This window comes from Sebastes fasciatus, chromosome 13, assembly GCF_043250625.1.
Source record: "Sebastes fasciatus isolate fSebFas1 chromosome 13, fSebFas1.pri, whole genome shotgun sequence".
Taxonomy (NCBI): Eukaryota; Metazoa; Chordata; class Actinopteri; order Perciformes; family Sebastidae; genus Sebastes; species Sebastes fasciatus.
The window spans coordinates 1784773-1812568 of NC_133807.1; the positions used below are offsets into that span (position 1 = coordinate 1784773).

The 27796-nt window shown below is 35.4% G+C and overlaps 1 protein-coding gene across 2 annotated transcripts; it reads right to left on the reverse strand.

Annotated features, from left to right (window-relative positions):
- Nucleotides 1–502: 502 nt before the first annotated feature.
- LOC141779943 (uncharacterized) lies at nt 503–26038 on the reverse strand. 2 transcript variants are annotated; one of them, XM_074654979.1, is made up of 8 exons: nt 25878–26038; nt 25733–25768; nt 25327–25635; nt 24055–24357; nt 22898–23191; nt 20804–21127; nt 5350–5484; nt 503–2296 (listed from the first exon to the last, which is right to left on the reverse strand). In XM_074654979.1, the coding sequence occupies exons 1-8, from the start codon at nt 25912–25914 to the stop codon at nt 1917–1919; spliced, it is 1818 nt and encodes a 605-aa protein (XP_074511080.1). In that variant the 5' UTR covers nt 25915–26038; the 3' UTR covers nt 503–1916. The 2 variants fall into 2 exon arrangements, with proteins under 2 accessions (XP_074511080.1, XP_074511081.1); XM_074654980.1 differs by lacking the exon at nt 24055–24357 and having other exon boundaries at nt 513–2296; nt 25878–26035.
- Nucleotides 26039–27796: the final 1758 nt, after the last annotated feature.

A 27796-nucleotide genomic window follows, 5' to 3' on the forward strand; every position in this document is an offset into this window, starting at 1 on the left:
CATCAAAGGAGTACTGCTTGGTCTCTGAATGAAACTTCATTAGGCCTATAAAGCTTAAATTACCTATAAAGCTTTGTTAGACCTATAAAGCTTCATTAGACCTATAAAGCTTTGTTAGACCTATAAAGCTTTGTTAGACCTATAAAGCTTAATTAGGCCTATAAAGCTTCATTAGACCTATAAAGCTTTGTTAGACCGATAAAGCTACATTAGGCCTATGAAGCTTCATTATGCCTATGAAGCTTCATTGAGCTATAACACTTCATTAGGCCTATAAAGCTTCATTAGAGCTATAAAATTAAAACAGTTTTAGTTCATCTATGTATAGGCTATTCAATTAAAAATAATGAGAAGTGAATGAATAGCTGCTAACTTGGAGCAATCCTTTGCAGTGGGTCAAAAAGTCTAAACCGTTTTCACGGGAAAGCGTATAAATACCACGACATTACACGGACATTCTGTTTGTCACGAGTACGCATTTTAGCATTTTCATGTGTCATTTGTTGTTACGCCCCTGTCTAGGGGGGTCAGAGCGCAACATAAAAATATGAAGAATTTTCTGTCCCCGGTCCCCAAACCACAATCTCAGGACTAGATTTTTGATTTAAGTAATAAGGTTTATTACCAAACTCAATTCAACAAACAAAACAATGAGACAAATGAACTCAGGGTAAACTAAGGCCAAAACAACAAACAAAATCTATGTTTTAAACACCCTGACTAACCTTAAACAAAAATAATCAAACAAACAGAATACAATGACTGAGTCTGGCTCCCTAGGATACAGCAGATGAACAGGAGAAAAAGTTAATAAAAGAAAAACGGCAGTTCACCCCTACCAAACAATTTACTATTTTTGAGACAAAGAAAAAAGACTATTTCAAGTTATACAATCTACCAAAAACTAAAGGCTACTAAATCCACAGTAATTCACAAGTTAACCACAAAGGTTTGGAGGCCGAGGACAGAATGAGGCTGCTGTTAGTATCTGTCACCGGACTGCTGGGAACCAGAGCATTTTAAACTGCTGGGATGATGGAGGGACCAATCAGCAGCCAACACAGCCCAGACCGAACCCACACCTCCAGCCAATCAGAGAGCGAGAACCTAATAAGGAAAACAAAGATCCTCACCACGCAAAGACACTCACTCTCACACAAAACACAGTCACACAAAGATCCTCACAAGAAGGAGGACACTCACTCTCACACAAAACACAGTCACACAAAGATCCTCAAAAGAAGGAGGACACTCACTCTCACACAAAACACAGTCACACAAAGATCCTAACAAGAAGGAGGACACTCACTCTCACACAAAACACAGTCACACAAAGATCCTCACAAGAAGGAGGACTCTTTGACAAATACATTTCAACATACGGCCGGAGCCATAACATTTGTACACCACACAAACGACCACAGTTACGTTTAGACAAGACAACCACTTAGTTAGGGTTCAGGAAAACATCATGGTTGGGCTTAAAATAAGTGACTAAACTAAGTCAAACATCCAGAAACAACATAACACAACTACAGAAAAAATGTCACAAATATCAATAGAAAACATGTGACAACCAGTAAAGTAACTTACAAAACAAAACACTGGTCAACAACGGCCTTGAAAGCCGGTCTACTGGTTAAATGTCCGATGTCGGTTGGACCACTTCCCCTCCCACCCACCATCAGTGGTCTTTTTCTCTTCTTATACTACGTCACTAACTCTTACCGTAGCATTTATATGTGGATGTGTTTACATTGCGGTCAGTACAGGATACATGGCGTACAAAAGACACGGAAATCGAGAAAGGCGTTCTTATTGCATGCTAAACACCTTGCATATTATCATGGCATTAACACTCCTGTGCGAACAGGCTGAAAAATCAGTGTTTTATCCACTGTTGACCATTGGATACCTCAAAAGTTTTGATAAATATCATGTTCTCCATAAATGTCCACAGCTTGTTCGCCAACATCTGGCTGGGTTACATTTTCATAGTCATCTTCATCATCACTGGTTGTTTCTTCTTCTTCTTCTTCTTCTTCTTCTTCTTCTTTTCTGTCTTGCTCTACTCTAAAACAGACATGTGCGTGGCCCGCTTCCTCATAATCATGATCTTCGTCACTCTCTGGCTGCTCGTAATCATCACTCTCCTCTTCTTCCACTCTCCTTGCTTCCTCTTTGAGTTTCTTCACGATGTCCACTGGATTAACGTTCTCGTAGTCATCCTCCGCGTCGTCATCCTCCGCGTCGTCATTCGTGTCATCTACATAATCGTTCCTGACTCTGACAGCCACTGAAACACAAGCATCAGCGCAAAATGTTTCAAATCAGAAAAAATCTTTACAAGCATTCAGACACAAATGTTGGATGAAAATGTATTATGAAAAAATGGAAAGCTAATAGTCCATGAGCCAGACCCCCAAAATTTAGCCGTCGTGCCACTTTGGAGGGACCATGTCTCATAGTGATTTTTTTAAAGGTCTATGTCCCTAGTGTTGGAAAACGCATGATAGCATTGCAGCAATGGTAGCTTTCTATGTGCTACCACTCCTTTTTTCATCCCTCCATCATTAAAACTTTTCCATCTTTTTTCGCCATTTTACACATAGATCCAGTATAAAAGAGGGAAACCAACACACAATATCATGAAGTCATATATCGGTGTAAAGCGTAGACTATAATCTATCCTTCAGTCACATTGTCATGACACTGAGGTCAAGATAATTTGACCTTTGACCTCTAATGCTGCAATAGGGCAAATTCTGAATGCAACTCCAAATGCCCTTATAACTAACTCCTTATTGATCGATTTTGCCCATGGATAGTTCCAGCATAAAGAGCACAAAAAGAGCTTTAAATTGATATATTATATGACTAACAACATTTCTTATCAGAATAAACGTAACTTTGTGCAGTTTGTATCTGATAGAATGTTCAGAACCTTGCATTGGATTCTGTTATTGGGGCAGTTTGTAAATGGCTTTCTTTGCAGCAGAAACACAAAATAATACAAAAACTCAAAAAACTTAACTAAGAAATTAATTCTCTATCCATTATTTTATGTTTTCCCACTCTTACCTCATTGTCAATATAAACATGTTCCAACTGATGAGGCCCTGACTCAGTGGCAATGGGTTATATTCCAGGTGATATGTGAAAATGATGTTCACTTTTTTATACAGACATGAAACTTGGTACGCTTGAACAGTTTGGAGCCCTAAACATTTTGAGACATGTAGCCATCGCAACAAAAATTACCATAACCAAATAACCAATTATGTATTTTGCATCATAGCTCCTGTGCCAAACATGATAATACAGAAAAGGTGATGTCTGTCCCTTTGTTTGGATGGCCAATGTATACAATGATACCATTCCAATATCATAAACTGTTCAGGTGAATAGTTAATGGTGAATTCAGTGATGTTGTATGAAGCAAATCACACTATCTGAGAACCTAGGCTAGACTTAACTACTACTACTTAACTAGACTATAATATCATGTCTGTTATGTGCATGTATGTTGTATAGAGTTTTAAAAAGCTTAATCCTTTTGTTCATTAACCCTGACAATACAGTGACTGTAAAGAGGAGAGCAATATTCAATATGACCATAACAACTTAAAGCTTAAAAAGAATGTCAAACACAAAAGATGAAAGATACATCCTGCAGATGTGCCGGGATGCATCATCAGTGATGGAACCTGGGGTCATTGGGTATTTCGGGTCTTTCAACATCAGACACTCTCGCCCAGGCGACCCAGCCAGGTTTGATTAGACCCCAGCTTGAGTCCCAGCAGCAGTCACCCATGGATCTAGCCTCTTGATCCAAAGCCAGTCTGGTGGCTTTCTCTGCAGCTTCAGTAATGGATCTGATGGCCTTCCTCTATGGCCTCCCCGGTGATGCCCATTGCCTAGTGCCCAAATGCTTTGCAACCCACCTCCACAGGCTCACAGCGAGTTCGCCAGCCTTGCCTTCTACATTCTTACACTAGCTCCTGGTACTTGGTCTCGCTTCCTCTCATTGGCCTCATCCATACGCTCTTTCCAGGACACTGTTAGTTCCAGCATGATCAGTTGTTTGGTAGAAAAATTACCATAACCAAATTATGTATTTTGCATCATATCTCCTGTGCCAAACATGTTACGGTAAAAGTAAGAGTATTGTTAAACTCTTCACAGTCACTGTATTGTCAGAATTAATGAACAAAAGGATTAAGACTTTATATGCAACAGACAGGATATTATAAAGTCTAGCCTAGGTTCTCAGATAGTGTGATTTGCTTCATACAACATCACTGAATTCACCATTAACTATTCACCTGAACAGTTTATGATATTGGAATGGTATCATTGTAAACATTGGCCATCCAAACAAAGGGATAGACATCACCTTTTCTTTGTTATCATGTTTGGCACAGGAGATATGATGTAAAATACTTAATTTGGTTATGGAAATTTTTGTTGCGATGGCTCCATGTCTCAAAATGTTTAGGGCTCCAAACTTTTCAAGTGTACCAAGTTTCATGCCTATATAAAAGAGTGAACATCATTTTCACATATCACCTGGAATATATTCCATTGCCACTGAGTCAGTTGGAACATGTTAATATTGACAATGAGGTAAGAGTGAGAAAACATAAAATAATGGATAGAGAATTAATTTCTTAGTTAAGTTTTTAGAGTTTTTGTATTATTTTGTGTTTCTGCTGCTAAGAAAGCCATTTACAAACTGCCCCAATAACAGAATCCAATGCAAGGTTCTGAACATTCTATCAGATACAAACTGCACAAAGTTACGTTTATTCTGATAAGAAATGTTGTTAGTCATATAATATATCAATTTAAAGCTCTTTTTGTGCTCTTTATGCTGGAACTATCCATGGGCAAAATCGATCAATATGGAGTTAGTTATAAGGGCATTTGGAGTTGCATTCAGAATTTGCCCCATTGCAGCATTAAAGGTCAAAGGTCAAATTCTCTTGACTTCAGTGTCATGACAATGTGACTGAAGGATAGATTATAGTCTAGACTTTACAACGATATATGACTTCATGATATTGTGTGATGGTTTCACTCTTTTATACTGGATCTATGTGTAAAATGGCGAAAAAAGATGGAAACATTTTAATGATGGAGGGATGAAAAAAGGAGTGATAGCACATAGAAAGCTACCATTGCTGTAATGCTATCATGCGTTTTCCAACACTAGGGACATAGACCTTTAAAAAAATCACTATGAGACATGGTCCCTCCAAAGTGGCACGACCAACCCCCTGGCTCACGGACTATAAAGGCAACAGTTAGTCTTTTCATGTAATGTACTGTGTCCTGGTGAGCACCGACATTGAGTTTGGACGAGGGCTCCGGGCTGCTTGGCTTGTCGTCTTCTCTTGCAGACCAGACAGACCAGCACCAAGACCACCGCCAAGATCAGCAGGATCCCAGCAGCTACTGAGGAAACCAGTGGCAACAGCGGCACTAGGAGGGAGCAACAATATTCTGCTTCAATCCATTGTTGGCGTTTAGCCTTTGAAAAACATTTTCACTGTGGTCAAAAACTTTTTAGGCTATACTCCCGTACATACACCTGTATTAACGGGGTGGTCTAGCATAACAGCACCATAAATTAATTTTATATTACCACAACAGAAAATCATATTTTCCTCATTTTTTATTGTGATAACATCATCAAATATGACGCCAGACATTCAAAGTTTCAATCGAACACCTCAATCAAAGTTTCAGATGTAAAAAATATGACAGTTGATAGAGCCTAGGCAACAGTTAATCCTGATCATTTTGTCCATTTTCCCGATTGGGATTAATAATCTGCTCTATCTACACGCTAACTACTAGCTTCTGAGAGAAGGCACTTTACTCAAATTATCAGCGCATACAACGGGGAATTTAGCAGCAAGTTCAGGAGAACAGGTATGTGCTCAGTCTGATAATCACCCATGTGAAACTGTGTTGGAAATGTGAAATAGTGCATTATATCGTAAAGTCATAATTGTGTGTAATTTCCTGGATTTGCACCTGTCCAAAGTAGTTGTTGCTCCACCATTTTCCCCCACCTAAAAACACCACTTTATACTTCTGACAGAAGTTGCCAGTCTTTTGTTAATTAAACTCTTATTGTAAAAACAAGCTGTGACTTAACCAAAGATATAGTTGTTCAACACAAAGTAAACATGACCTTGAAGCAATTAAATAACTCAGCTTTTCTTATGCTCCTCCCTTTTTCTTACTGAACTAGGATAAATCCTCGGTAAGAAACATTTTCAAAACAACCAACAAACAGTCCGAATACTGAACATTAGAAACATTTGTTTTTTCCGGCTACACAGGCTTTGTAGTAAACAGCCCATGTGGCTTTAGCTTACAGGTTCAGTCTGCTAGGAGGCCGTATCTGACGGTCATAACGAGACAGAGCAGGGGAATGAGGTGAAGATGAGACAGCGGGTGTGTCCAACGTCTATGGTGGTTCAGAGGCATGCAGGCTGCTGTAGCGCCTGCTGGGAGCAGGTTGAGGGGAGAACATGCATGTCCACTCACCCTCCGCCATCTCACTCTGGCTATTACCTTCAGATGGAGGCCCCTCTGAACCAACCCTCGGGTTTTGTGATGGCATTGGCTCAGCCCCACACAGATCCACATGATTGCTATGATAGAGGGAGCCCTCGGCCTCCACCAGATATGACCGTGGAGCCACCATCCGCATTTTTTTGACATGCTATACTATGACTTTTTTAATATACTATATTATGACTTTTTTTAGACATGCAATATTATGACTTTTTTTTCATCATGCTTTACTGTGACATTTTTTCCAACATAGTATACTATGACTGTTTTTCAACATTTTATACCGACTTTTTAATGACTCTTTTTTGACATAGTACACTATGACTTTTTGACATACCATACTATGACATTTTATGACAATTTTTTCGACATGATATACTTTGACTTTTTTTTAATAAACTGAACTATGAATTTCTTTTATATACTATACTATGACTTTTTTTTATAGACTATACAATGACTTTTTTTCCAAATTCTGTAATGTACTATGACTTTTTTTCAACATATTATACATTGACTTCTTTCGACATACTATATTGACTTTTTTTGTCATTTTAAACTATGACTTTTTTTCAACATACTTTACTATGACTTTTTTCGACGTACTATATTATGACTTTTTCATAATGTTTTTCGACATACTATATGACTTTTTTCAACGTAGTATATTATGACTTTTTGTAACGTTTTTTGACATACTAAACAATGACTTTTTAAAAAATATTAAACCTACTTTTTTTTCGACATATTATACTATGACTTTTTTTTTGACATGCTATACTACGACATTTTTTTCAACATACTATACTATGACTTTTTTCGACATAGTATACTATGACTTTTTTCCTACATACTGTACTTTGACTCTTTTTTCAACATACTGTATTATGACTTTTTTGTCCACTATTCTATGACTATTTTTTCGAAATGCTATACTATGACTTTTTTATGACTTTTTTCGACATATTAAACTGTGATTTTTATAGACGTACTATATTATGACTTTTTTATAAGGTTTTGCGACACATTATACTATGACTTTTTCTATGACTCTTTTTCCGACAAGCTATACTATGACTTTTTTTCGACATATGATACTGTGATTTTTTTATTACTCTTTTTTGACATAGTACACTATGACTTTTTTCGACGTACTATATTATGAATTTTTTATAAAGTTTTTCGACATACTATACTATGACTTTTTTCAACTTAGTATATTCTGACTTTTTTTAACGTTTTTCGACATACTAAACAATGACTTTTTTAAAAATATTAACCCTACTTTTTTTCGACATACTATGACTTTTTTTCCGGCATGCTATACTACGACGTTTTTTTCAACATACTATACTATGACTTTTTTCGACATAGTATACTATGACTTTTTTTTTAAATAGTATGCTATGACTTTTTTCCTACATACTTTACTTTGACTCTTTTTTCAACATACTCTATTATGACTTTTTTGTCAGACATACTCTACTGTGACTTTTTCCGACATATTATACTATGACTTTTTCAACATACTTTTTTTTGACAAATTATATAATGACTTTTTTTTCGACAAACTATACTCCGACTTTTTTCGATACACTATACTATGACTTTTTAATAACTATTTTTTTGACATGCTACACTATGACTTTTTTAAATATACTATACTATGACTTTTCTTAATAAACTATACTATGACCTTTTTTAATATACTATACTATGACGTTTTTAAAAAAAATTAACCCTACTTTTTTTCGACATATTATACTATGACTTTTTTTTCGACATGCTATACTACAACGTTTTTTTCAACATACTATACTATGACTTTTTTGACTTAGTACATTATGACATTTTTTTACATATATGTACTATGACTATTTTAAGACTATTTTTTCGACATACTATACTATGACTTTTTTTCTGGCATACTATACTATGTCTTCTTTTCCAACATACTATACTATGACTTTTTTTGACAAATTATATAATGACTTTTTTATATACTATTCTATGACTATTTTTCTGAAATGCTATACTATGACTTTTTTATAACTTTTTTCGACATACTATACTATGACTTTTTTTTGTCATATTAAACTGTGATTTTTTAGACGTACTATATTATGACTTTTTAATAAAGTTTTCCGACATATTATACTATGATTTTTTTTCGACATATAATACTATGATTTTTTTATGACCCTTTTTTGACATAGTACACTATGACTTTTTTGACATACCATACTATGACATTTTATGACTGTTTTTTTGACAAACTATACTGTGACTGTTTTTTCGACATACTATACTTTGACTATTTTTAATATACTATACTATGACTTTTTTAATATGCTATACCATGACTTTTTTTCGTCATGCTTACTCTGACATTTTTTTCTGACATACTACACTAAGACATTTTTTCAGACATAGTACACTGTGACGTTTTTTTCGACATACTAAACTGAAGTTTTATCGATATATTATACTTTGACTTCTTTCGACATACTATATTATGACTTTTTTATAATGTTTTTCGACTCACTATTCTGTGACTTTTTTTCAAAATACTAACCCTACTTTTTTTCTTCGTACTATACTATGACATTTTTTCCGACATACTATACTGTGAAGTTTTATCGATATATTATACTTTGACTTCTTTCGACATACTATACTATGACTTTTTTCAACATACTATACTATGACTTTTTTCAACATACTATACTATGACTTTTTTTAATAAACTATACTATGACTTTTTTTAATATACTATACTATGACGTTTTTAAAAAAAATTAACCCTACTTTTTTTCGACATATTATACTATGACTTTTTTTTCGACATGCTATACTACAACGTTTTTTTCGACATACTATACTATGACTTTTTTGACTTAGTACATTATGACATTTTTTGACATATATGTACTATGACTATTTTAAGACTATTTTTCCAACATACTATACTATGACTTTTTTTCTGACATACTATAATATGACTTCTTTTCCAACATACTATACTATGACTTTTTTTGACAAATTATATAATGACTTTTTTATATACTATTCTATGACTATTTTTCTGAAATGCTATACTATGACTTTTTTATAAAGTTTTTCGACATACTATACTATGACTTTTTTCAACTTAGTATATTATGACTTTTTTTAACGTTTTTCGACATACTAAACAATGACTTTTTTAAAAATATTAACCCTACTTTTTTTCGACATATACTATGACTTTTTTTTCGGCATGCTATACTACGACGTTTTTTTCAACATACTATACTATGACTTTTTTTCGAAATAGTATGCTATGACTTTTTTCCTACATACTTTACTTTGACTCTTTTTTCAACATACTCTATTATGACTTTTTTGTCAGACATACTCTACTGTGACTTTTTCCGACATATTATACTATGACTTTTTCAACATACTTTTTTTTGACAAATTATATAATGACTTTTTTATATACTATTCTATGACAATTTCTTTCGAAATGCCATACTATGACTTTTTTTCAACATACTGAACTATTACTTTTTTCCACATACTATAATGACTTTTTTTTCGACAAACTATACTCCGACTTTTTTCGATACACTATACTATGACTTTTTTATAACTATTTTTTTGACATGCTACACTATGACTTCTTTAAATATACTATACTATGACTTTTTTAAATATACTATACCATGACATTTTTTTAACATACTATACCATGACTTTTTTCAACATACTATACTATGACTTTTTTTCAACATACTATACTATGACTTTTTTTAATATACTATACTATGACGTTTTAAAAAAAAATGAACCCTACTTTTTTTCGACATATTATACTATGACTTTTTTTTCGACATGCTATACTACAACGTTTTTTTCAACATACTATACTATGACTTTTTTGACTTAGTACATTATGACATTTTTTGACATATATGTACTATGACTATTTTAAGACTATTTTTTCTACATACTATACTATGACTTTTTTTCTGACATACTATACTATGACTTCTTTTCCAACATACTATACTATGACTTTTTTTGACAAATTATATAATGACTTTTTTATATACTATTCTTTGACTATTTTTCTGAAATGCTATACTATGACTTTTTTATAACTTTTTTCGACATACTATACTATGGCTTTTTTATAAAGTTTTTCGACATATAGTATGACTTTTTTATGTCTCTTTTTTCGACAAACTATACTATGACTTTTTTTCGACATATAATACTATGATTTTTTTATGACCCTTTTTTGACATAGTTCACTATGACTTTTTTGACATACCATACTATGACATTTTATGACTGTTTTTTCGACATACTATACTATGACTATTTTTAATATACTATACTATGACTTTTTTAATATGCTATACCATGACTTTTTTTCGTCATGCTTACTCTGACATTTTTTTCTGACATACTACACTAAGACATTTTTTCAGACATAGTACACTGTGACGTTTTTTTCGACATACTAAACTGTAAAGTTTTATCGATATATTATACTTTGACTTCTTTCAACATACTATATTATGACTTTTTTATAATGTTTTTCGACTCACTATTCTGTGACTTTTTTTCAAAATACTAACCCTACTTTTTTTCGACATACTATACTATGACTTTTTTCCCGACATACTATACTATGACTTTTTTTTGACAAATTATATGACTTTTTTATGACTCTTTTCGACATACTATACTATGACTTTTTTCCCGACATACTATACTACGACTTTTTTTTGTCATATTAAAATGTGATTTTTATGGACGTACTATATTATGACTTTTTTATAAAGTTTTTCGACATATTATATTATGACTTTTTTATGACTCTTTTTTCGACCAGCTATACTATGACTATTTTTAATATACTATACTAGGACTTTTTTAATATACTATACTAGGACTTTTTTTCGTCATGCTTTACTGTGACATTTTTTTCTGACATACTAAACTAAGACATTTTTTCAGACATAGTAAACTATGAAGTTTTTTTACATACTATACTATGACTTTTTTTCGACATATTATACTTTGACTTCTTTCGACATACTATATTATGACTTTCTTATAATGTTTTTCGACTCACTATACTGTGACTATTTTCAAAATACTAACCCTACTTTTTTTCGCCATATTATAATAAAGTTTTTTTTTCGACCTGATATACTTCAACGTTTTTTTCAACATACTATACTATGACTTTTTTTTGACATAGTATAGCATGACATTTTTTGACATACTATACTATGACTTTTTATTACTATTTTTTTTGACATAGTAAAAAATAGTAATAGTAAAATAGTAAAACATACTAATTTGTCGAGTAAATAGTATGACTATTTACTCGACATACTATACTATGATTTTTTTCGACAAATTATATAATGACTTTTCTTTGTCATATTAAACTATGACTTTTTTCGACGAACTATATTATGAATTTTTTATAACTTTTTTTTACATATAATACTATACATTTTTTCAAAGGTATTAACCCTACTTTTTTATGTATATATATATAGCTTTTTTTTCCGATATGCTATACTATGACTTTTTTTTTCGACATAATGTACTTTGACTTTTTTTGACAAGCTATACTATGACTTTTTTTTTTTTTCGATATAATGTACTATGACTATTTTCGACATGCTATACTATGACTTTTTTTTCGACATTTTATACCGACTTTTTAATGAATCTTTTGTGACATAGTACACTATGACTTTTTTGACATACTATACTATGACATTTTATGACTATTTTTTCGACATGCTATACTATGACTTTTTTTTTCAACATTTTATACCGACTTTTTAATGAATCTTTTTTCACATAGTACACTATGACTTTTTTGACATACTATACTATGACATTTTATGACTATTTTTTCGACATGCTATACTATGACTTTTTTTTTCAACATAATTTACTATGACTTTTTTTCGACATGCTATACTATGACTTTTTTTCAACATATTATACTTTGACTTCTTCCGACATACTATACTATGACTTTTTATTACTATTTTTTCGACATGCTATACTATGACTATTTACTCGACATACTATACTATGACTTTTTTCGACAAATTATATGACTTTTTTTGTCATATTAAACTGACTTTTTTCGACCTACTATTACTTTATGATTATGAATTTTTTATAACGTTTTTTTTACATATTATACTATAAATTTTTTCAAAAGTATTAACCCTACTTTTTTTTATGTATATAGCTTTTTTTTCGACATGCTATACTACAACTTTTTTTTCTGACCTACTATACTATGACATTTTTTCCAACATATACTTTGACTTCTTTGGACATACTATACTATGACTTTTTTTTGTCGTATTAAACTATGACTTCTTTCACCATACTATACTATGATTTTTTTTTTGACGTACTATATTATGACCTTTTTATAACTTTTTTCGACATACTATACTATGATTTTTTTTGACGTACTATATTATGACCTTTTTATAACGTTTTTCAACATACTATACTATGACTTTTTTCAAAAATATTAACTACTTTTTTTCGACATACTATACTATGATTTTTTTAATATACTATACTATGACATTTCTTTCTGACATACTACACTAAGACATTTTTTCAGACATAGTACACTATAATGTTTTTTTCAACATACTAAACTATGACGTCTTTTTAATACTATACTCTTACATATCATACTTTGACTTCTTTCGACACACTATATTATGACTTTCTTATAATGTTTTTTGACTCGCTATACTGTGACTTTTTTGAAAATACTAGCCCTACTTTTTTTCGACATATTATATCATGACTTCTTTCGACATACTATACTATGACTTTTTATTACTATTTTTTTGACATGCTATACTATGACTATTTACTCGACATACTATACTATGACTTTTTTTGATATATTATATAATGACTTTTTTTTGTCATATTAAACTGTGACTTTTTTCGACGTACTATATTAGGAATTTTTTTATTACGTTTTTTTACATATTATACTATAACTTTTTTCAAAAGTATTAACCCTACTTTTTTATGTATATATATACAGCTTTGTTTTCGACATGCTATACTACAACGTTTTTTTCTGACATACTATACTATGACATTTTTTCCGACATATTATACTTTGACTTCTTTGGACATACTATACTATGACTTTTTTTTGTCGTATTAAACTATGACTTTTCCAACATACTATACTATGATTTTTTTTGACGTACTATATTATGACCTTTTTATAACTTTTTTCAACATACTATACTATGATTTTTTTTGACGTACTATATTATGACCTTTTTATAACGTTTTTCCAACATACTATACTATGACTTTTTTCAAAATATTAACTCTACTTTTTTTCGACAAATTATACTATGACTTTTTCCTACATACTGTACTTTGACTCTTTTTCAACATAGCCTATTCTATTATGACTTTTTTGTCCGACATACTGAACTATTACTTTTTTCCACATACTAGAATTACTTTTTTTTTTCAACAAACTATACTCCGACTTTTTTTGATACACTATACTATGACTATTTTATAACTATTTTTTTGACATGCTACACTATGACCTTTTTTTAATATACTATACTATGACATTTTTCCCGACATACTATACTATGACTTTTTTTTGACAAATTATATAATGACTTTTTTTTGTCATATTAAACTGTGACTTTTTTCGACATACTATATTATTACTTTTTTCATAACGTTTTTTGACATATTGTACTATGACTTTTTCAAAGGTATTAACCCTACTTTTTTTTCAACATATTATACTACATAGCTTTTTTTCCCGACATGCTATACTACGACGTTTTTTTCAACATATTATACTATGACTTTTTTCGACATTTTATGACTGTTTTTTCAACATACTAAACTATAACTTTTTTCCAACATACTGTACTTTGACTCTTTTTTCAACATACTGTATTATGACTTGTAAAAAACAATTACTTGACTATGACTTTTTTTTAAACATGCTATACTTCAACGTTTTTTTTCAACATACTATACTATGACTTTTTTCGACATAGTATACTATGACTTTTTACCTACATACTGTACTTTGACTCTTTTTTCAACATACTGTATTATGACTTTTTTGTCCGACATACTCTACTGTGACTTTTTCCGACATATTATGCTATGACTTTTTCAACATACTTTTTTTTGACAAATTATATAATGACTTTTTTATATACTATTCTATGACATTTTTTTCGAAATGCCATACTATGACTTTTTTATGATTCTTTTTTCGACAAGCTATACTATGACTTTTTTAATATACTATACTTTGACTTTTTTTCATCATGCTTTTAACTATGACATTTCTTTCTGACATACTACGCTAAGACATTTTTTCAGACATAGTACACTATGATGTTTTTTTCAACATACTAAACTATGACGTCTTTTTAATACTATACTCTTACATATTATACTTTGACTTCATTCGACACACTATATTATGACTTTCTTATAATGTTTTTTGACTCGCTATACTGTGAAAATACTAGCCCTACTTTTTTTCGACATATTATATTATGACTTTTTTTTCGACCTGATATAGTACGATGTTTTTTTCAACATACTATACTATGACTTTTTTCCCGACATGTTGCCTATGAGACTTTTTCTGCAACATACAATACTATGGTTTTTTCTACATAGTATACTATGACTTTTTTGTGAAAAACTAAACTATGAATTTTTTTCAGATATTATGCTATGACCATTTTCAACATATCATACAGTGACTTTTCGACATGCTATACTACGACGTTTTTTTAAACATACTATACTATGACTTTTTTCGACATACTGTACTATGACTTTTTCCGACATGGTATCCTACGATTTTTTTTTTTTTTTTACCCTAACTTTTTTTCCCGACATATTGTACCGTGACTTTTTTTTACACTACACTATACTATAGTATTACTTTTTTGCGACATTCTATGACATTTTAAGTTATTCTATGACTTTTTTTGACACACTATGACCCAACCCTATAACCCTAACCCTGCCAAAGCTAACCAAGTAGTTTTGTTGCCTAAACTTAACCAAGGAGTTTTGTTGCCTAAACCTAACCAAGTAGTTTTGTTGCCTAAACCTAACCAAGTAGTTTTGTTGCCTTAACCTTACCAAGTAGTTTTGTTGCCTAAACCTAACCAAGTAGTTTTGTTGCCTAAACCGTACCAAGTAGTTTTGTTGCTTAAACCTAACCAAGTAGATGTGTTGCCTAAACCTATCCAAGTAGATGTGTTGCCTAAACCTAACCGAGTAGTCGTGTAGCCTAAACCTAACCAAGTAGTTTTGTTGCCTAAACCTTATCGAGTAGACTTGTTGCCTAAACCTTATCAAGTAGTTTTGTTGCCTAAACTTTACCAAGTAGTGTTGTTGCCTAAACCTTACCAAGTCGTTTTGTTGCCTAAACCTAATCCAGTAGATCTGTTGCCTAAACCTTACCAAGTAGATTTGTTGCCTAAACCTAACCGAGTAGTTTTGTTGTTTAAACCTAACCAAGTAGATGTGTTGCCTAAGCCTAACCAAGTAGTCGTGTCTCCTTAACCTAAACAAGTAGTTTTGTTGCCTAAACCTTACCAAGTAGATTTGTTGCCTAAACCTTGCCAAGTAGTGTTGTTGCCTAAACCTAACCAAGTAATTTTGTTGCCTAAACCTAATCGAGTAGATCTATTGCCTAAATCTTACTGAGTAGTTTTGTTGCCTAAACCTTGCCAATTACTTTTGTTCCCTAAAGCTAACCAAGCAGTTTTGTTGCCTAAACCTTACCAAGTAGATTTGTTGCCTCAACCTTACCAAGTAGATTTGTTGCCTAAACCTAACCAAGTAGTTTTGTTGCCTAAACCTAACCAAGTAGTTTTGTTGCCTAAGCCATACCAAGTAGATTTGTTGCCTAAACCTTACCAAGTAGTGTTGTTGTCAAACCTAACCAAGTAGTTTTGTTGCCTAAACCTAATCGAGTAGATCTGTTGCCTAAACTTAACCGAGTAGTTTTGTTGCCTAAACCTAACCAAGTAGTGTTGTTGCCTAAACCTTACCAAGTAGTGTTGTTGCCTAAACCTAACCAAGTAGTTTTGTTGCCTAAACCTAACCAAGTAGATCTGTTGCCTAAACCTCACCTAGTAGTGTTGTTGCCTAAACCTTACCAAGTAGTGTTTCTGCCTAAACCTAACCAATTAGTTTTGTTGCCTAAACCTAACCAAGTAACGTGATGCACTATAGGCCGATTATAGGTTGACCAATACGTACATTGACCAACACTCTTCTGGTTTCAGTTTTGATACTGATATTGCTATTTGGGAGTTTAAAAGATCTGATAACAATATATGTGACCTGCTCCATCATTATGAGTCACATTGACCCCGAAACACATTTTGAGTTATCTATCTGACTGTAAAGAGGAAAGTCTTAGCTTTATGGCAATACCAAGATTATCTTTCTACGCCAAATATTCAATGAGATATGCTCTTTCAAAGTTCGACTGTCATGAAACATTACTTTTGAGAAAAAGGGCATTAAAGATAAGAATTCATTTTCAGCCATTTTTTGCATTGATTAAAACACATTTATTAAGACTCAAGTCTAAATGAACACAATATGTTTTGGTCAAAAGTGACACCCAACATTTCATAATGTAGCCTACACATACCTTCATGCATACATGTGCACATAGTCATGAGCACGTGATGTGCACGTGGCCACGTGCACGCGTATGACCACAAGCAGTACAGTAGATAGGGCTAGAAGTCCATGTAGAAAAGAATCCAAAATGTATGGAATAAAATTTATAAAATATAAAAAAATATACTGTACATATGATATAATATATAGTATATATGTTTATTTCAATATAATAATAATTATATGAAGAATACATAATTAAAAATATTAAATATGGAGCCATGTGCACACAGGTACATGCACAAACTTACAAGTCCATATCCAAACAATAAAAAACCATACTAGAAAATGGATAGCATATGAACAAATATTATGTACATATTATGTATGTACAATATTATATAAAATAATACATAATAGAAATATAGATATAATAGAAAGACTATGAAATGTGTTGCCTGTACTCATTCTGCTGGCTTCTCCTGGAGCTCACTATATCCTTTGACAGGGTCATATGGGAGCTGATCTTCTCAAGGAGATCCAGATGTTTCTCATCTACAAAATGACATAAAGTGAAAAGCATAAAGTGAAAAATCAAGTCATCTCAAAGATTTTAGGCTGGCTAAATCATGTTGAATCATTGTTGAATGAGGCCTGATCATTATCATATCAATACAGCCCTATATTCAGAAACATAGCCTATTCACCATGTGATATCAGATTAATATACAACATATCATTTTACTATATGTTAAGCTATTTCTTTTGCTATTTAAAATGATATCCTCACCGTTTGTGTCTCTCACAGCAACCCTGTCTGTCCCTGTCCCTGTCTCCTAGAAATGACATTTGTATATTGTTTTCATAAAACCTGGTGTGGTGAGGAGGTAACAGCTGCCTGGATTATGTTCAGATACAACGCTTCTTTCAATGAATTAAACACTTCACAACATTTCCCTTTTAATAATAATAGTTTCTAGGAGACAGGCACCTGAGAGACATACCTGAGACAGACAGACACCTCAGAGACACACATGAGACAGACAGACACCTCAGAGACACACATGAGACACACAGACACCTCAGAGACACACATGAGACACACAGACACCTCAGAGACACACATGAGACACACAGACACCTGAGAGACACACATGAGACAGACAGACACCTCAGAGACACACATGAGACACACAGACACCTCAGAGACACACATGAGACACACAGACACCTGAGAGACACACATGAGACAGACAGACACCTGAGAGACACACATGAGAGAGACAGACACCTTAGAGACACACATGAGACAGACAGACACCTCAGAGACACTCATGAGACACACAGACACCTGAGAGACACACATGAGACAGACAGACACCTCAGAGACACTCATGAGACACACAGGCACCTGAGAGAAACACCTGAGACAGACAGACACCTCAGAGACACACATGAGACACACAAACACCTGAGAGACACACATGAGACAGACAGACAGACAGACAGACACCTGAGAGACACACATGAGACACACAGGCACCTGAGAGACACACCTGAGACAGACAGACACCTCAGAGACACACATGAGACAGACAGACACCTATAGACTACACACACTGACACACACATTAGTAGCTGCTATTAATGCTTCTTAGCCTGCTCTATAGTGATTTAAAAGTCTTTAAAACAAACAGATAAAATAAGGATAGTGTAGTTTAACTATCAGAACTTACCATCAGTCATTTCTTTCATCTGGTCGCGTCTTCTCTCCATCTCCTCCGGTGTAGAGAGCGGCGCTGTTTTACAGTTTGCAGCTACACTGGTACTCCCGGCCGGGCGATCTCAGTCTCTATAACACTGTCCTGATTTAATAACTATAATCAGAGACATTTCGTGCCATCATCGGCTCAGCCATGAGTGGAATATCTTCCTCCTCGTCTTCCTCCAACTCTCTTTCTCCGTCCTGATCAGAGGATTGAGAGCTAGCCTAGCCTCTAGCGTTAGCAGGGCGTCCGACCCGACTCAGCGCACCCGGTGCGGTGAAATAATCTGAATTTAAGTCGGTCCAGTTGTCGTCAGATGTAGCACCTCTAACAGGAATTTAATTTAAAAATCGAGCAATGTTTTCCTCACGTGAATTCATCTTGTCAAGCCAGTTATCTCCTCTGTCAATCAACTCTATTGAGCCGAGTCAATACAGCAGACTTCCGGTAAAAACTTTATGACAACGTTATGTTTAAGAGCTTCAAAACTAGACTTATCATTTGAATTTTACATCGATTCTTACTTTGTATTAAAGCTGAGACTTTATTTATTCAGAAACGCATAAAAAAACAAAAAAACCCAAAACACACTTTTTCATAAAAAAACGTGTTTTTACAAGAATGCGCTGCCGCGACTTACGACTCATTTTGATAGAGCGGGTCACATATATGCCGAGGGTAACTGTGTTTAACATGATAACATAACATAAACAACTTTGGTTAGTATCAACGGATCAGGACATTTGAGAATTATAAAATCCAATTGATGCTCTCAGGTAGACAAACTAGGTAATGATGACACAGCACTGCCCTTCAGGCCTTTACTGCTCAGTGATGTTTCTCCTCCCATTCCCTTATCTGTCCCCGTCACACCAACTCTTCTTAAAGTTCCAAGAAACTTCTCTAAATAGATTAACATGGAGTCATTGCTGTAAAATTACATTCTCAGTCCATGCCTGCTGCACTCTTCCACTCACAGGCCTAACAACACTTCATTGACAGATATTAGTGAGATACTCAATTAATTTTAAACTAGCTCACTCAAAGTGGCCACACCCTCAGTAGAGTGCTGCAGGAAAGAGTCCTAAACCCCAGAAATGAGTCAGCATTTCTGCACTACCGGTTCCCTAGTCTCGAAATCGATGTTGTTGTTTTTTTATGGGTTTTTGGTTAGATGCTTGAAATAAGGTCTGTGGTTAACACAAGCTTAAAGGTATAATATGCAAGAATTTCCTAAAAAACAATGTATAGACCTATACAAAATGTATCCCTCTCAATCATCACTTAAGCCTCGACACACCAGGAACATCAGGAGCGCGTGGCGGCTGCGTTACGTGTTGTTTTTTATTTCTGGCGTCAGTTGTGCAGTTTATTTGGGGGGTTTTGTTTGTGGCCATTTAGATTGTATTTTTTGGGAGTGTCGGGTGAATAAAGAGCGTTAGTCAAACCACAGCATGCTTATCGAAATGTGACTTTTTTTTTTGTCTGGAGGCTGATCTTAACTGTCATACAATATAATATTATGTTATGCTGTGTTAAGGTTTACCATAACAGTAATATGGTCGGTACATGCATAACCCACGCAGCTCATTATTTCTTTACTGGGAATCCCACTGTCAATAAGCGGTTGTGCTGCTGATACACTGTAAGAGTAGCCTGTGTATCATTCAGCTATTGTGCATAAAATATAACAACATTTAGTGTAAATTCTACATTCCACTTACTTTTAATGATGACACTCATAATCTCTGTCGTGGTAGAGGTGAATCTCCGTGTAGACAATGTGACTTCATACACACAGCTGTAGTTGCCCAGGTGTTCATACTCTGCTACAGGGAAGGTAAAGGAGGCCGAGTGGTTGACGGCCGGCACAGTGTTGGTGAGGCTGGAACCAGAGAAGATGAGAGAGAAAACTCCTCCAGGATAATGGGAGGAGATGGAGCAGGTGAAGACGAAGCTGTAACCCCATGTGACCTCTGCACCTTCAGAACCCCAGACCAGCCCTCCGTTAGGGGATGTCAGGGAGATGCTGGGCTGCTGCAGTGGCACTGAGTACAAAAGGGACAACAGTATTAAGAGAATGTCAAATTCAGAGATTTGTAAATCAGCAACATTTTCTATCCCCAAAAATATATTCTTTTAATGGAAAATTTACAAATTAGTATGAAAGAGTGAAGGCAAAATGTTTGGCATGTTACTGCCCTGTGGAGTAATCTATTCTTATAAAAAAAAATAAAAAAATGTTGTGATTACATTCAGTGTTTCTCACTAAAACTCATTGTGTGCGTCCTTGAGAAAGTGAGCATTTTCAAAGCTCATTTCTGAAATATTTTAAATTCTGCATCGTTTACTTCCGTGTTTGGTAGCCAGCAGTCTTCTTCTCTGCCTTTGTTGGCGCCGAAAAATCATGCGGCCTGCGTGCTCGGGATACAAACAGCACTGGCACCACTAAATGGTGCCACTAAATGGTGCCACTATAGTGGCGATGATCCCCGTTTCGTTCTCCTCGGCGGCACAGATGGCGATAAGCTGTAACTGCAGGTGTGGTTTTGGGTCTCACTTCCCAGAGATCCAAACAGCGTCGTCTTTTCCCGGGAATGTTGCCACAGACACCCAGTTCGTAATACTGCAATTGCAAGGGCTTTCCCAGTGGTGGACGAAGTACCTAGATCTTTTACTTCAGTAAAAGTAGTAATACCACAGTGTAGAAATACTCTGTTACATTAAGTAAAATTCCTGCACTCAAAATTTCACTTAAGTAAAAGTACAAAATTATTAGCATCAAAATGTACTTAATGCACAAAAGTAAAAGTACTCATTCTGATTCTCAACGGCCCATTTCTGAATAATATATATTATAATATTGTATTATAAATATTGATGCATTAATGTGTTCATCACTTTAATGTTGCAGCTGGTAAAGGAGGAGCTACTTTTTTTACTTGCTGGGAAGCTTGTGAATTTCACCAGGGGATCAATAAAGTTTTATCTTAACCTATAATAATACATGATAATTGAATTGTTGATTATATTTTGTATGATTAATCTGAATCTTCAAAGTATCTCGGTTATTAAATAAATGGTGTAAAAAAGCACATTACATCCTCTGGTTGTAATGGAGTAGAAGTATGAAGTAGCATGAAATGGAAACACTCAAGTAAAGTACAAGTACCTCAAAAATTGTACTCAAGTAAGTGTACTTAGTTACATTACATTACTGGGCTTTCATCAGTGGACTATAGACAGGGGTGTAAATATATGGTGGCACCGGGGCAGGTAATTTTTGGGTTACCTTCAATACTCAACCCTTTTTACTTTAATCAGTGAGTTTTATAAATAGCATTTTTTTCCTAGAGACTTAGGTCTGCAGCAATCACAAAAGCAGTCTTGATAAAATCTTTTTATTCTCCCACCAGCATGACCATAACCAGGACTTTAGTCTTTTAGGTTGTTTGTTGTATTGTATGTTTGTATTGTATTTTAGGTGTACTCCTGTCTGTTTCTCCAAGCTGGGGGCGTGCTGACTGTTATCTACTGTAGGTAATACACACTATGGAGAAGTACCTCATACCACCCCACTTCAAAAGATCAGAACTATCTCTCTAAGAAACCAACCTTTTGTAATGTGTCTGTAATTGTAGAAAGTAGTTCTCAGAGACAACACAGAGGACATGACCTTAGTGTCCTCAGCCAGATTTAATGGCCTTGCTATATTACTGTACTGGACTATGTTTCTTTCTGTTGGATTATTCTTGGTATTGCTATTCTATGTTATGTGTTGTGTTGTCTTATTTTATTTAGTCATTCATTTATCTTACCTCTAACAGAGAGTCTGAGAGAGTCACTTAGGGGGGAGCTGAAGTCTCGACTTGAAACCGTTGTCTGATACTGGCACTGGTACGATCCTTCGTTGTCAAAGTCCACCTGTAAGATGCTGAAGGAGGCAGAATTGGTACTTGATGTTTGGGTCTTTCTGAAGGAGCCTGAGGTCTGCTGCAGGGTGAATGTTCCTCCTAAATGCTGAGTTGAGATCAAGCAAGTGATGGCGACGTCCTGACCCCAGGTAACCTCACCAATGGGATTCATGGAGATGCTGGGCTTTGGGAGGCTCACTGAAAAAAATAACACAATGTTAGAGTGATGAAGGGATTGACTTTGAGCTGAGGTTTACTTTTATGTTTTTTTAGTTTGCTAAATTTCCTTTTACGTCAAAGGAATAGTTCACCATTTTGGGAATACGTCTTTTTTTTGTTTCTTGTCGAGAGTTAGATGTATCAATTTTCTCATCTAACTCTCAACAAGAAAGCAAATACAATTTTCAATTTAATTCCCTCCGCTAAGGCCGAAGGCCTAGGAAGGAGGTTATGCTTTCACCGGCGTTGGTTTGTTGGTTTGTTGGTTTGTTGGTTTGTTGGTTTGTTGGTTTGTCTGTTAGCAGGATTACTCCAAAAGTCTATGATGGATCTGAATGAATTTTTTTGGAGGGGTGGGGTGTGGCACAATGAACAATCCCTTAGATTTTGGTGGCGGTCTGGATCATGATCCGGATTCAGGAATATTTTTAAGGATTCCGATCAGCCAGAACATTAAGACCACTGAGTATAACATGTGCGCAGTGTAACTGATGACCCGTTGATGATGCGTTGATGACGCATGACCCCGCCTCTTTCCTTCAGAGAGACAGAGACAGAGAGTGTGGGGGGGGGGGGGGGGGGGGGGGGTTTATTTAGTGTCTGTCTAGTTTTAATGAAGTGTTTTACAATGCTGCTCTCAAAATAAACAAAAATACATGTGGGCGATGGGGAAGGCTGAACGGAGAGGGTGGGCAATCCAAGTGCCATTCTAGTTTAATTTATTTTTATATAATCATAACAGAAGTTATCTCGAGACACTAATAAGATCATTCCCCAAAAAGTTGAACTATTACTTTAAAGAAGTAGAACATCAAGTTCTGAGAAAGGATTCATTTCCTTACCAGTAACAGAGAGTCTGACAGAGTTACTTAGAGGGGAGCTGAAATCTCCACCTGAAACTGTTGTCTGATACTGGCACTGGTACGATCCTTCATTGTCAAAGTTGACTTTAGGCATGTTGAAGGTAGCAGATTTGGTTCTTGTCATTTGGGTCTTTCTGAATGAACCCACAACCTTTTTTAAAATGAATGTTGCACTTATTCGCTGTTGAGTTTGAGTTGAGACAGAACAAGTGATGGTGACGTCCTGACCCCAGGTAACTTCAGTAGCAGGATTCATGGAGATGCTGGGCCTTGGGGGGCTTGCTGAAAGAAAACACAACAATATATAATATGAAATGAATTAACACAGAGTAGACCCAACCAATCTGATCAGCACACCTAGCCACAGAACACAGAAGACAAACCATTGCCGGTTTTGATTAACCATCTGAGACCCACAATAGACCTACTTTAGTCTACTTTAGGTGGTACAGGGGGTCTTTAGGGGGGTCCAGGGGATCTTTAGGGGGAGATAGCAGGTCAACAGTAGATGTCACATAGAAGTGGTGTACATCATCTGAAAGCTGGAAACCTGAAGATTAATTTGAGATGCTGCTCAGCACTGTGGGTCAAGTTGTTCTAGTCATTGATAAAAAATAAACATGAATGAATGAATTAGAATACATTGTGAAAGTGTATAAGGGTTTAGAACATTATGATAGAAGTATATGATGGTCATCCCCATGCTCTATTATGTCTCATAAGTTGTTGCAGCAATTGTTGGGTTGATACCATTTGTTACACAGATTTGATGCTAAATTAAACCATTTTTTACCACTGGAGAATTGATCAAAATGATCAATAATCCCTCCAAAATACCACATTAAGACACAGAGACCTTGAAGAAAAAGCCATGCTGTGGTATCAAAAACATTTGACATTTGGAGATTTAAATTTTTTTTTTAAAGACAATGAAGTCGGTTGGGATCATGGGCGGGTCTCAGGGGGCTAATTTACATACTTTGCATCACTCACAGACTGCGAGTAAGATGTGATGTTTTTCACAGTGAATCAAACACTCGATAAACTTCTATTTCTTTCGTTACAGTTTAATTATCAGTTTATTAAGCAACATTTCACACTCTAAAATCAGGCTGCGGGGTGTGGTTACCAGCTCTTTTTTCAGTGCTGCATCTGAACAGCTCATCACAAGCCAAAAAGACTAGACTAAAGACTAAAATATACAGAAAAGGATCCACTTATTTAAAACGCTTTATCCAAAAGATTTCTCACCTGAACAGATAACACCAGCATCCTCAGAGTGTCCACAGTTGTGTTTCCCAAATCCTCCATGCTGACACTCTGTTACAGACCTTTCACTTCCTAAGCAGCCCACATCATCAAGCCAGATCTGTCCGGTTCCTCCACCAAAGTGGGCCGACTGAGGGGCACTCAGTGCTGTACCACAGCCCAACTCCCTGCACACTACCTCAGCATCATTTAAGTCCCATTCGTCATCACAGACTGTTCCCCAGGAACTGCTGTAATAGATTTCAACTCTTCCAGAGCACCGAGTAGACCCAGCCAATCTGATTTGACCATCTGTCAGACGCATAACATGCAATATGTAAGTATTTGACAAAGAATGTAAACTGAACACTGAAAGGATTTTATGCATCGCACCGTAGAATTGACTGACCTGCAGCAGATGAAGTTGAAGTCAATAGAAAAGAGACTATAGAGAGAACAGAAAGAGGCATGGCTCATTACATTCAAATAAAGAGAATGAGCTTTAAACTGACTTTACCATACAATAAAACTGCTATACTATATATATGTCTTACCGAAGGCCAAATAGCGAAGGTTTCCCACGCTCCCCATGGCTGACACTGAGGCTTCTCTGTACTATTTATCAGTGACAAAACCGACAGAAAACTGAACTTAAAACCGCGGTGCCCAGAAACATTTCACACTGCTCAGTCCTTCCTGAAACACTTCCTCTTTCGTTTTCTTGCTTTTTTTTTTCAGCAAAGGCTGCAGCACCAAAATAACACATCTGTCGCTAATTCAGCCTCTTAAAATGTTGTTGATCAAAAGAAAGTTCAACAGAGGGGTGTCCCACGAAGCAAGGTTAGTGGGTTAGTGAGGTATGTTGAGTCTAAAGCCAGAGTTTTCAATGTCACATATTCTTACCCCTTTCAGACCGAGTACTCAACCAGGGTTGAACCAGGGTTGGTTGTGTATATGAAAGGGTTAACCGTTGATCGACTCGCTTTGCCACCCAGGTGTCATGGTCTGGCTGTGCCAGAGGACATTTGGACTTGTTTCCTTTTTGTTTTGATGTTGTGTCCTCCTTTTAGTCTAATAATTCAGTATTAGTGATTTGGTTATTTTGTATGCGTTGTAGTGTCTCCTGTTTTAGTTTGAAATTCACTCCTCCTGTGTTCTGGTCTGGTTTTACTTCCTACCTTTGTTTGTTTTCCCGCCTTTGTTGATTGTCTGCCCCACCCTGATTGGTTCCACCTGTGTCTACCACCCTCTTGGAGATAAGCCTGTGTGTTCCCCTCTGTCCTTGTCAGTTTGTTTGTCGTTCCTGCCTGGTTTGCCTTGTCTCACCTTTTGCTCGTCGCTCCTGCGGTGTTCCCAGTGTTCCTCCTGCCCGTTTTCCCCGTGTCTACTGGTTGGTAGTTTGGTTTTGTTCTTAGTTTGGTTTTTGGTGTGTTTCATTTGGACTTTGTTTGTTTCCTCGGATCTGGACTCTGGTTTGGTTTTGTCACTTTGTTTGGTTGCTTCAGCTTTGGAATATTAAAAGCTTGTCTTTTGTTAAACTCACCTGCCTGCTTGATCTTTCTGCGTTTGGGTCCACCTTTTGAAACCGTAGTCCTGACACCAGGTCGAGAGGTGGGTCGGACGAGGTTTGGACCAGGGTCGATTTCGATGTGAATTGCACGGACCAGGGTCACTAATAAACGGGGCGGAACAAACATATTCGGTTGCAAATGAGGGCGAACAGTCCGTGACGTAACTGTCACAGGTCGCCGTGTCTCATAAACAAACAGCGGGACGGCAGCAGGAATGTTTTCAGACACACCGGAGGTGAATGACGAACGAGAACAACACGGATATGTGGTGAGACATCGAGGTGTCGAAAAAACGATAGATGACTGGATGGTGAGAGAGACAACCGGCGATACATTAATCGGAAACACACCGTGATAATAATAAGCCGACTACCTCGCGGTACCGTTAGCTGTACGCGCATCTGTTTTTATAGCATGCTTACACATCTTCTATATAAACTGGGGAAAAAAAGTTTGGAAACTTGTGTTTGGTCGATTATTTCTCTATTGTTACAATGCTAATTGTCATTGTATTTTACATCGTTCGAAAGCCTTTTTATTTACCTTCACAATGATGTCCAACTTGTAAGGATCATGCATTTGTGGGATGAGCAGCACAGCGGATTATGTGGGTAGCGCCCAAGAAAGATTTGCCAAAATGCTCCGTCAATGGTAAACAGTGTATTCTCCTGTTGGTATTGACTCTTGTTTTGAGTTGTTTGGTGGATTGGATGATTGAACTCTCTATCAGTAACAAGGAACAAACAAGACATATTGACAATTTTACACGTATTCATTTAATACACCGTCAGGAGCCTCAGTAGCGGTGGAAGATCCATACGCAGCCACAACAGTCTGGCACCTCCTCCTTATGCTGGTCACCAACCTGGTCACACGTTGCTGTGGGATGGCGTTCCATTCCT